The sequence below is a fragment of the Schistocerca cancellata genome, chromosome 1, assembly GCF_023864275.1.
Source record: "Schistocerca cancellata isolate TAMUIC-IGC-003103 chromosome 1, iqSchCanc2.1, whole genome shotgun sequence".
NCBI lineage: Eukaryota > Metazoa > Arthropoda > Insecta > Orthoptera > Acrididae > Schistocerca > Schistocerca cancellata.
In genome coordinates, this window is record NC_064626.1 from 1,273,955,898 (window position 1) to 1,273,968,731 (window position 12,834).

Sequence of the window (12,834 nt, forward strand, 5' to 3'; positions counted from 1 at the left end):
CTCGTGCGAATGCTCTGAAAAGCTAATCATTTTCATATCACAGCATCTTCTTCCTGTCGGTTAAATTTCGCGTCTGTAGTACGTCATCTTCGTGGTGTAGCAATTTTAATGGCCAGTAGTGTAGTTAGTATCTGACTGCACTCGGGGTTAGCGGCCGCAGAAAGGTTGTTGCGGAGAAACATCTTTACATTTCCGACACTTGCGACACCTACAGGGACCGCCGCTGCACTGTCGCAGCAGTTACGGTACGTCGCCTCTGGACGTCTGGCAGCGCCCTCTTGTTGGACCGGCCCGGAAGCAGACCGTATCTTGTAGCAGCCACAGAGTCCGGCTGTATCGATTACAGGTCCAGCGAGGCCAGCGACTTGAAGACGCGTCACAAAAACGTGGGAACGGCTGCACAAATGGGCTAATTTTCCGGTATGTCTATAAATAGAGCGCTAATGGCCGGGCCTCCTGGAAGCCCGGAGGAGGCGAGGCGCGCACAGTGGCGGGGGCGTTCCCGGAGCGGCGGGGCGGACAAAGCCGCCGTGGCGCCTCTCGGCGGGTAGCGGGACGCCGCCGCCGCCTTTGTGTCGCGCCTCCCCCACACTCCACTTCGCGCGGTGTGGCCAGCTGCGCCGCATCCAAAATTAAATTGGTCAAAATAAACACAATGGTGCGCTCGCCTCGGCCGAGAAAGGAGGAGGAGGAGGAGGAGGAGGAGGAGAAAACGGAAGCAGCTCCCGGCTAAGCTGCTGCCCCGCCACAAAGGCAGCGGACGAAAGCCCCGAAGCTCATTATCCGTCCACACGATAGCCACTGGCGTCCTAACGGAGCGGAGCTCGGAGGCCGGCGTGTTAGCTGGACAGGGACAAAGCTGATGCTCCGGCTGCAGGTAGCCCCGGCCCGGCGGTGCCCGGCTGCGCATTGTCTCAGCCGTCTTTACACCGGCGCAGTCTGAATACTGTTCGTGCGCCGGATGTCCACGGCAGTGGGTTGCTATTCTACGGACACTCGTCGAAACCTTCCACCTGTTGTCTACTAACACCTACATTCGGTGTTTTTGCTTCTTTCTGTAGTATTCATTCGGCAGCCATTCATTCTCGCTAGCCGACGCTTCTTCCGTTCAGCTTGCGTCATCGTCCACGTGTAAGACAATTCCTAGCAGAAACTTGTCGTTACCGCGCTCCCCTCTATCTGCATCTACACCCTGCAAGCCACCAATTAATACTCCAAAGCAATACTCCATTACAGGGCGGACAAGCGTGGTGTAAGCAGTCCCTTTACTAGACCCGTTGCACATGCTAAGTGTTCTGCCAATCAGTCGCAGTCTTTGGTTTGCTCTACCCACAACACTATCTATGTAATCGTTCCAATTTAGGTTATTTGTATTTGCAATCCCTAAGTACTGAAGAGGTTAGCACAGGAAAGGAATTTGTGGCGGGCCGCATCAAACCAGTCAGTAGAGAGAGAGAGAGAGAGAGAGAGAGGGAGAGAGAGAGAGAGAGAGAGAGAGCGAGAGAGAAACGTATTTACTTGAATATACAGCCTTCAGGTTTCTGTGATTCATGTTAATAGCTTCACACTTTTCTTTATTTGCAAATCGTTTCGGTCATCTGATGACTTTACAAGACGGAAAATGATGGCATCATCTGCAAACAATTGAAGAGGGCTACTCAAATTGTCTATGTCGTTAATATAGATCAGGAACAACAGAGAACCTTCCTTGGGGAACGCCGGATATTTCTTCTGTTTTACTCGATGACTTTCCGTCTATTACTACGAACTGTGACCTTTCTGATAGGAAAACACGAATCCAGTCGCACAACTGAGGCGATTTTCCATAGGCACACAGTTTAGTTACAAGACGCTTGTGAGCAACGGTGTCCAAAGCCTTCTGAAAATCTAAAAATATAGAGTCAATTTGACATCCCCTGTCGATAGCATTCATTACTTCATGGGTATAAAGAGCTAGTTATGTTCCGCAAGAACGATTTTTCCTGAAACCGTGCTGTGTCACTAAATCGTTTTCTTCGAGGTATTGTTCGAATATAGAATACGTTATAAAACCCCACTGCATATCGACATTAGTGATATGGGCCTGTAATTCAGCGGATTACTCCTATTTCCCTTTTGGGGTATTAGTGTGACTTGAACAACTTTCCAGTCTTCAGGTACGGAACTTTCTGTGACTGAGCGGTTGTATATAACTGCTAAATATGGAGCTATTGCATCTGCATAATCTGAAAGAACCTGACTGGTATACCATCTGGACCGGAGGCCTTGCCTTTATTAAGTGATTTAAGCTGCTTTGCTACACCGAGGATATCTACTTCCATGTTTCTCATCTTCGCAGTTGTTCTTGAGTGCAATTCGGGAATATTTACTTCGTCTTCTTTGGTGAAGGAATTTCTGCTTTGGTGGCACTGTCATCAGTGACTTCACTGTTGTTACCGCGCAGTGCGTCTAGCCACTGGTGTGTTTTGTATATGACCAGCACCTCTTTGGGTTTCTGCCAGATTCCAAGAGACAGTTTTGTTGTGGAAATTATTAACAGTATCTCGCATTGAAGCACGTGCTATGTTTCGAACTTCTTTAAAACTTTGCCAATCTTCGGGATTTTGCGTTCTTTTAAATTTGGCATTCTTTTTTCGTTGCTTCTGCAACAGCGATCTGACCCGTTTTGTGTACCATGGGGGATTAGTATCACCACTTATTAATTTATGTGGTATATATCTCTCAATTGCCGTCGATACTATCTCTCTGAAATCATTCCACATCTTTTCTACGCTTACGTGATCAGATCGGGAGGAGTGGAGACTGTGTCTTAAAAAGGCGTTAAGAGCATTTTTATCAGCTTTATTAAAGAGATGTACTTCGTGTTTCTTTTTGATGGTTGTGAGTGTTACGGTGTTCAGCCTAGCAGCAACTGCCTTATGGTCGCTAATCCATGCTTTCTTCATGATACTCCCTATTTGTCCAGGATTATTTGTTACTAAGAGGTCAAGTATGCTTTCGCAACCATTTACCCTTCGAGTGGGCTCATGAACTAATTGTTCACAATAATTTTCTGAGAAAGCATTCAGTACAATTTCGGATGACGTTTTATGCCTGCCGCCGGCTTTAAACGTACAATTTTTCTAGCATATCGAGAGTAGACTGAAGTCGCCACCGACTATAATTGTATGAGAGGGGTACCTATTTGAAATTAGACTCAAGTTTTCTTTCAGCTGTTCGGCAACTATATCTTATGAGTCGAAGAGTCGGTAAAACGATCCAATTAATAGTTTAGTCCGATTATCAAGTATAACCTCTACCCATACTATTTCGCAGGAATTATCTACTTCAATTTCACTACAAGGTAAACTACTACTGACAGCAATAAATACTCCACCACCAACTGCATTTAATGTATCGTTTCTGAACACTGTTAGATCGCTTGAAAAAGTTTCGGCTGAACTTATTTCCGGCTTTAGCCAGCTTTCCGTACCTGTAACTATTTGAGCTTCAGTGCTTTCTATTAGGGCTTGGAGCTCTGATTCTTTCCCAACACAGCTACAACAATTTACAACAATACCGATCGTTTCTACAACCACCTTACTGTGTTTTGCCTGCCCTCTTTTATACGGACGCTCTTTCTGTGGTTTCCTGAGACTCTCTAACCTAAGAAACCGCACAGTCCCTTCCACACAGCCACCGTTACCTGTGTGTAGTGGACTCCTGGCCTATTAAGCGGAACCCGGAAACCCACCACCCGATGGCGAAAGTCAAGGAATCTGCAGCCTACACAGTCACAAAACCGCCTGAGCCTCTGATTCAGACCATCCAGTCGGCTCTGGACCAAAGGACCACAGACAGTTCTGTCGACAATGCTGCAGATGGTGAACTTCGCCTTAATCTCGCAAGTCTTTACCATTTCCGCTAGACGCCCGAAACCAGAGAGAATCTCCTACGATCCAAAGCGACACACGTCACTGGTACCGACACGAGCCACCATCTGCAGTTGGATGCACCCTGTAGTCTTCATGGCATCCGGAAGCATCCTTTGCACATCCGGAATGACTCCCCCAGTATGCACACAGAGTGCACGCTGGCTTCCTTTCCTTCCTTGGCAGCCATGTTCCTAAGGGGCCCCATTACGCGCCTAACGTTGGAGCTCCCAACTAACAGCAAGCCCACCCTCTGTGAATGCCCAGACCTTGCGGGCCGAGCAACGTCCTCTGGAACAGGGTGGACGACAGCATCCGGCTCAGAGACTTCGTCAGCCACAGATAACGCCCGAAAACTGTTCGTCAAACGAACCGGGGAGGCACGTGGGACGTGCTCCACGTCCCTCGCATTCCCGCGTCCCACCCCCCAGAGTGATGCCCCTTGGCAGCAGCCTGAAGCTGTGTGACAGAAGTCAACACTGCCTGCAGCTGTGAGCGAAGGGTCAGCAACTCAGCTCGCATCTGTACACATCAATTACAGTGTCGATCCATTTCTGAACTCGCTCCCGTTTGAAACTCGTAAAGATATTTAATAAACAAACGGTGTACCCGCCTTATTAGCAGCAGGAACTCGCGGTGCTCTCTCACTGACGGGCTAACAGACGGATGTGGATGGGACTATTATTCCATGATTAGTACTGAACTAGATTAAAGAAGACTGAAGCTTGGAATAAAAATATGTAAGTTACATGAACGGCATTTTTGACACCTTTCCGTCACAGGAGATGACAGGTGAGTACTTGTAATAATTTTTATTATCCTTTCGCAAACAATTTAGCGCATAAAAAGGCGTAACTAAGTACAGTTGTTTCCGTGCTAAGTGACAACAAGTAAAAAAAATTCTTCCTTTGAGTGTGCTTTTTATTTGGCTGCAATCAGAGAATACTGCCACTTGCGTCCCGCGCAGCTGCTAACGAAACGATCTGCCAAATTGTTGTGCACAGTTTTCGCTGCACTGTGACTGTAGTTTGTAACTGTATCTTCTGTATCATCTTCGAATTTTACTTCGTGCTGAATGCGAACACAATTGTGAAGGAGAAGGCAACACTTTATTCCTCCCGAAAATTCGAGGGAGACAATGAAAACTTGCCACTTGTTGGATAAAATTGTAGATGTCACTTTAATCTGGCATTTCGCTTTAGACAACTACTAACTGAATGGTGGTTATACTACTTTTTGCAAAGATCAAGCTCTTCCAGCAAGTGGCTGCATCACATTAGTTGACAAACCAAATTCTCCATTAGCAACGAACCTAAGGGGAACATCTGGCTTTGTGGTACCTGGCACTCGGCACGGGCTAGGTTCGTCCAATGTTTTGCTTACCTTATAATGTTTCCCGAAAGCTGAGTTCATGAAGAGAAGAAGTTTATGCCTTTTTCCTATATTCTGTGTGTTATGGCAATTGCTTTGTGAACTGGAAACACTTATCTGAGGAGAGCGAGATGGCGCAATGGCTAGCACACTGGACTCGCATTCGGGAGGACGACGGTTCAATCCCGCGTCCGGCCATCGTGATTGAGGTTTTCCGTGGTTTCCCTAAATCGCCCCTGGCAAATGCCGGGATGGTTCCTTCGAAAGGGCTCCGCCGACTTGCTCCCACGTCCTTTCCTAATCCGGCGAGACCGATGACATCGCTGTCTGGCCTGCTCCCCCACCAATAACCCAACCCACGGGGTTCCCGGGTTCGATTCCCGGCGGGGTCAGGGATTTTCTCTGCCTCGCGATGACTGTGTGTTGTGTGCTGTCCTTAGGTTAGTTAGGTTTAAGTAGTTCAAAGTTCTAGGGGACTGATGACCAAAGCTGTTAAGTGCCATAGTGCTCAGAGCCATTTGAACCAACCCACGGCCAGTGGAGGCTGCGTACCTTGGCGGCCAGGAGGCAGGGCCCGTCCCTGCTGTCCCTGTCGCGGTCCCGGGCCCTGCGCGGCGTCAGCACGTGCCGCACGCGCTGCAGGCTGCGCTCCAGCCCGCCCAGCACCTTGCGCGCGCACCGCGGCGTCGCGGCGCACGGCGTCGACGCGTTGCTGCTGCCGCTGCCGCTGCCGCTGCCGCCGCCGCCGCCGCTGCCCGCCCCCGCCTCCTCGCCGGCCTCGCCGCCGGGGCTGCAACAACACGTGGAAGGTCACATCATAATGTTCCGCACCTGTGGAACAATGCCCGTTGCTAACAAGGGAAATTCCCCATCGCAGCCCCCTCAGATTGTTTGGTAAGATGGCCCAGTGGATAGTCCGTCAAAGGCTGAACACGGATCAAGCATGGAAACAGGAAACAGATGTATTCAACGGTAAAAAAAAAAAAAGCAGTGATCGCTCCAGGCGTAAAGGAATCAACGATCTACTTGATCGGATGTCATGTGACGTCCGCCCAGACCAAACGCAACGAACAATACCGAAAAATAGTGGTCACGTCGTTGGACTGCAAAGCGAGCACCGTTCAAAAGTCCCACGTGCCATTTCTTTCTTTTCTTCTTCTTCTTCTTCTTCTTCTTCTCCGATCGATCACTGAGGACCACGCGTAATCAACATTTGTTGGCCTTCCCTTTCGCCCAGTATTCCTTCATACGCTACGAATGGGCTAGCTTTCGTTGCGTAGACCACGTATGTCGGTTAGTTTTTCTGTCTTCTTAGATTAGATTAATACTTGTTCCATAGATCATGAATACGACGCTTCGTAATGATGTGGAACGTGTCAGGTTAATAAAAGATGTCTGTACAAGATATTACATTACACAAAATATTGCATGACACTAATGTTTAAGTTGTTGTTGCTTTTTTTGTTTTTTATTTTATTTTCTTATTTTTCCCCCTTAATTTATATCTAAAAATTCAGCCAATGAGTAGAAGGAGTTGTCATCTAGAAATTCTTTTAATTTATTTTTAAATGTTAGTTGGCTATCTGTCAGGCTTTTGATGCTGTTTGGTAGGTGACCAAAGACTTTTGTGGCAGCATAATTTCTGTGACAAAGTCAGATTTAGCCCTGCATAGTGAAGATCATCCGTTCTCCTGGTGTTATAGCTGTGCACACTGCTATTACTTTTGAACTGGGTTGGATTATTAACAACAAATTTCAATAGTGAATATATATACTGTGAGGTTATTGTGAGGATCCCTAGATCCTTAAATAGATGTCTGCAGGATGACCGTGGGTGGACTCCAGCTATTATTCTGATTACACATTTTTGAGCTATGAATACTTTTCTACTCAACGATGAATTACCCCAGAATATGATGCCATACGAAAGCAGTGAATGAAAGTAGGCATAGTAAGCTAATTTACTGACATTCTTATCACCGAAATTTGCAATAACCCTAATAGCACACGTAGCTGAACTCAGACGTTTCAGCAGACCATCAATGTGTTGCTTCCAGTTTAACCTCTCATCAATGGACACACCTAAAAATTTTGAAAATTCTACCTTTGCTACAGACTTCTGTTCAAAGTCTATATTTATTACTGGAGTTATGCCATTTACTGTACGGAACTGTATATACTGTGTTTTATCAAAATTTAAAGAGAGTCCGTTTGCTGAGAACCACTTAATAATTTTGTGAAAAACATCATTTACAATTACATCACTTAGTTCTTGGTTTTTGGATGTTATTACTATACTTGTATCATCAGCAAAACGAACTTACTTTGCATCTTCATCAATGTGGAATGGTAAGTCATTAATGTATATCAAGAACAGTAAAGGACCTAAGAGCGAACCCTGTGGGACCCCGTGTGTTTGTGATTTTTCTGATTTCATTTCTGTCGTGTAGATTTGGAGACACTAATTCTCTCAGGTCTTTTTCCGTCTGTTTGTACCAGTTCGGTCTTGTAGTTTTGTTCTTTAAAAATGTATGGATTTTGTGTGTTAATCTGTTTGAATTGGATTCTTCTCACGCGCATTGTGTCTGTTATTTTGGAGATATTTTTATATATTTCTGCATTGGCTTTTGGATAATGCACGCCATCTTTAGTTGCTGGTCCTAGGATTTTCCTCATTATTTTACGTTCTTTCACTTCCAATTCCCCTTTTAGTGTTCTGTGTTGAAGATTTAGTGTCTCAGATGCGTAGAGAGGCTACTGTTGTGTAATGTCGTATTTTGCAATTCCACAAGAGACTTTTTGTTGTAAACGTTTTTTGCTAACTGAAACGCCGTCTCCTTTTTCTGGACTCTTGATCTGACAGATTTCTTTTCATTACAATTTTCTGCAATCCATTCACCTAAATATTTAAATTCTTTTACTCGAGAGATGTAGTTATTACCAATTCTGAGATCAGAAGGTGCATCTTTGATGCAAGTCATAAATTTTGTTTTTTCAAATGAAATTTCTAATCCTGTTTTTGCTGCCTGCTCTTGTAATAATTCTAGCTTTTCTGTGCATCGGTAATGTCTTGGGCGATCAGTGCCTTGTCGTCAGCAAGTACTAAACAGTCTAATTCTATGCCCTTACGTTTTGTTCCCAGTCTGTGTGCTGGTGCACCTGCTTTTCTCCATTCTCGAACAACTTTTACAAGAGCCATTTATTTTTTAAAATTTTTTTTTCACAGCATCATGAACAGTCCGTCCACTCACTGAGGTGTTTGTTCACTTTCTGTAGTCTTGGCAGTTGTCATACTTCACACTGGTTATAGAAAGCGAGTCATCTGATAAGAATACATTACCGTCGCAAGTAAATGTGATGAATACTGAGAGCAGGCGAGATTTCACTAAACTCACAAGCTGCGACATCGTCGCGAAAAACAGTGACCCGTGAATGTGATGTTATTTACATGTATTTGACGATACTGGTGCGGATTCCGCATTTAACATTTGACGATGCCACTATGGCTGCAGTACATTAGGACTTTGTTTTTATGAAACAGGTATGCCTCTTCAGATTTCAAGCGCACAAATGTAAATTTTGTGAGTACAACTTTTCATTATGGCCTATGTATTGTTCTTAAGCTGTATACACTTTGCGAGTGTATTTATGTTTTTCTCATTTTTGCTGCAGATCTGCTGATGGGCATTAAAGACCGAAACCGGTAATCTGTTAACAAAAAGTTTGTGACGATAGACGTAAATTAAAGGAAACTTATTCCACTAGACGACCCACAGAAACGAAAACAATTTATACAGGGCTGTGACCTGTGTTAAAACATAGGAATTCAAGAATCAAAACTTCCAAAACGGAACGCAACTTCAAAAACGTTAAAAACATTTGTTTCGACAGAGCACAGAGAAACTGTAGGATTGTTAACTGTTGCGTTCATCTGTTGCAGCTTAAGAGGCAAACTATTTTGTTTTCATCGTTTCCTTGGAAGTGATCACATTCACATTCATACAATCACCTAAATCGGGCAAGGAGGCATATCTCACTCGCTCATCAGGCGTACAAATTAGGTGCGTAGGTAACATATTACGAGGTGCATTCAAGTTCTAAGGCCTCCGTTTTTTTTTTTTTTTTTTTTCCAGACTGGAAGGAGATAGAAACATGCGCATTGTTTTAAAATGAGGCCGCGTTCATTGTCAATACGTCCCAGAGATGGCAGCACCGTACGGCAGATGGAATTTTACCGCCAGTGGCGAGAATGAGAACTGTTTTAAATACTTAAAATGGCGACGTTTTCCTTACTTGAACAGCGTGCAATCATTCGTTTTCTAAATTTGCGTGGTGTGAAACCAATTGAAATTCATCGACAGTTGAAGGAGACAAGTGGTGATGGAGTTATGGATGTGTCGAAAGTGCGTTCGTGGGTGCGACAGTTTAATGAAGGCAGAACATCGTGTGACAACAAACGGAAACAACCTCGGGCTCGCACAAGCCGGTCTGACGACATGATCGAGAAAGTGGAGAGAATTGTTTTGGGGGATCGCCGAATGACTGGTGAACAAATCGCCTCCAGAGTTGACATTTATGTGGGTTCTGTGCACACAATCCTGCATGACGACCTGAAAATGCGAAAAGTGTCATCCAGGTGGGTGCCACGAATGCTGACGGACGACCACACGGCTGCCCGTGTGGCATGTTGCCAAGCAATGTTGACGCGCAACGACAGCACGAATGGGACTTTCTTTTCGTCGGTTGTGACAATGGACGTGGATGCCATTTTTCAATCCAGAAACAAAGCGCCAGTCAGCTCAATGGAAGCACACAGATTAACCGCCACCAAAAAAATGTCGAGTAACTGCTAGTGCTGAAAAAATGATGGTGTCCATGTTCTGGGACAGCGAGGGCGTAATCCTTACCCATTGCGTTCCAAAGGGCACTACGGTAACAGGTGCATCCTAAGAAAATGTTTTGAAGAACAAATTACTTCCTGCACTGCAACAAAAACGTCCGGGAAGGGCAGCGCGTGTGCTGTTTCACCAAGACAACGCACCCACACATCGACCTAACGTTACGCAACAGTTTATTCGTGATAACAACTTTGAAGTGATTCCTCATGCTCCCTACCCACCTGACCTAGCTCCTAGTGACTTCTTGCTTTTTCCAACAATGAAAGACACTCTCCGTGGCCGCACATTCACCAGCCGTGCTGCTATTGCCTCAGCGATTTTCCAGTGGTCAAAACAGACTCCTAAAGAAGCCTTCGCCGCTGCCATGGAATCATGGCGTCAGCGTTGTGAAAAATGTGTACGTCTGCAGGGCGATTACGTCGAGAAGTAACGCCAGTTTCATCGATTTCGGGTGAGTAGTTAATTGGAAAAAAAAAATCGGAGGCGTTAGAACTTGAATGCACCTCGTACTACCTACCACATGACACACGTACTGTCACTAATGCTGAGTATGACTCGCCAGACGTGTTTCCCAGTGGAGGACTCGGCTGACTTGTCGCCTCGTCATCAAACGTTTGCGCTTCCCTTTACGAAAGCCACTTCCTTTCGGCTGCTAACAGAGTAACAAGTTTGTTTGTGTGGCCATCCTCCGCAGCAAGCATATGAATACTTGTTTTGTAAATAAAACTGCTTTTTTCCTGCTGCTAGTTACTTTATTTGTCCCATACGCGTTTCGCCTTTTCCTGTTGTGAGGCGGCATCAGTAGGATCTATAGCGATACAGTTTTGCTAGTTTTAGATTATTGAACATATTTCACTTCACGATTTTTTTGTAAGAAAGTAATTACGATTTGCTGATCTGCGTTTCCTCACATCTGATCTGGAGGTCGCACTACCACTTTTATCACTGCCATATAACCACATCATTGTGTTCTGGCCTTCCTCACACCGTTCACCGTGTTTCTCGCGCTTTTTTGTGGTGTACTATTGTTCTTTTGTCACTCGATACAACTTTTTCGTCGTACACTGCTTTTCGCAACGTAAATATTGCGACTCCATTACGTGTTTCATCTTCTTCGGTATGTTTACCTATTTGTTGCCAATCTAACGAAGTATATGCTCGAGACTAACTTCTATTTGTGATATTTATACCGTGTGTGTGTGTGTGTGTGTGTGAGAGAGAGAGAGAGAGAGAGAGAGAGAGAGAGAGAGAGAGAGTGTGAATTTTCAATCTCTCGGTAACAGCTAGTACACCCCCCCCCCCCCCCAAAAAAAAAAACCTCGTCGGCTCTATCCCCCCCTCCCCCCCCCCCTCTCTCTCTCTCCCCCTTACACACAGACACACACACACACACACACACACACACACACACACACACACACACACGGTATAAACATCATAAATAGAAGTTAGTCTCGAACATATACTTCGTTAGGTTGGCAACAAATAGAAAAACATACCAAAGAAGGTGAAACACGTAATGGAGTCGCAATATTTACGTTGTCAAAAACAGTGTACGAAGAAATAGTTGTATCGAGTGACAAAGAACAAAAGTACACCACAAAAAAGAGTGAGAAACATGGTGAACAGTGTGAGGAAGGCCAGAACACAATGATGTGGTTATATGGCAGTGATAAAAGCGATAGTGCGACCTCCAGACCAAGTGTGAGGAAACGCAGATCAGTAAATATCGTAATTACTTTTTTTCAAAAAAATCGCAAAGTGAACTGTTTCATAATCTAAAACTAACAAAAATGTATCATTATAGATCCTACTGATGATGCCTTACAACGGGAAAAGGCGAAATGGGTGTGGGATAAATAAAGTAACTAGCAGCAGGAAAAGGCAGTTTTATTTACAAAGCTAACAGAGTAGTTGTGCAGAATCAACTTTATACAGGTCCCTTGCTTACACCTCGCTGCACCAGACGGACGTTACATCACGACACAGACACAAATCTGAATACAGAGAACAACGAGAAAAGAAAGGGTACGAGGGAGCTATGAACACGGCTCGCCCGCTTTGCAGTCCAACACCGTGACCACTTAACCACGACGCCGTGGTCCAGTGGGCTGTTCTATGGTGCACTTCCTATGCTTGGAAAGTTCACTCTTTCTATTTTGATTTTTTTTTTCCTCCACAGTTCAGTACACCTTCTTCCTGTTTCCATGCTTCATCGTGTTCAGTTTTCGACGGGCGGTCCACTGGCCCCTCCCCCTCACTAAACCTGAGAGGGATGCAAGGGGGAGTTTTCCTTGTAAGAAGTAAAATTACACAGGATGGCCCGAGTGAGGAAGACCCTACAGTTTGTAGATGACAAAGTGATGATACGCCCATGTAAGCTGATAACACTTATTGACTTACAGAAAGCTTTTGAATATATTGACTGGAGTACGTACACTCTTTGAAATCCCGCAGAGTAGCAGAGATGAAATACAATGAGCGAATAGTTATCTATAGGTTGTATAGAAATCAGAGTAAGTTAAAGAACATGAAAGGGTAACTGGTTGAGAATGGAGGGAGACAGGGTTGTAGCCTAACGTCGATGTTACTCACTTTCTACACTGAGCAACCTTCGTACAAAATGAAGGAGAAAGCTGAAAAGAGAATTAAAG

General features: G+C 45.0%; 1 protein-coding gene across 1 annotated transcript in view; it reads right to left on the reverse strand.

Annotated features, from left to right (window-relative positions):
* LOC126145824 (maternal embryonic leucine zipper kinase-like) overlaps window positions 1-12,834 on the reverse strand; it is a 393,633-nt gene that overhangs the window by 188,330 nt on the left and 192,469 nt on the right. Inside the window, exon 11 of the mRNA XM_049915586.1 lies at window positions 5,835-6,072. Within this exon, the coding sequence (XP_049771543.1) occupies window positions 5,835-6,072 (238 nt within the window). The remainder of the gene's footprint in view (window positions 1-5,834; window positions 6,073-12,834) is intronic.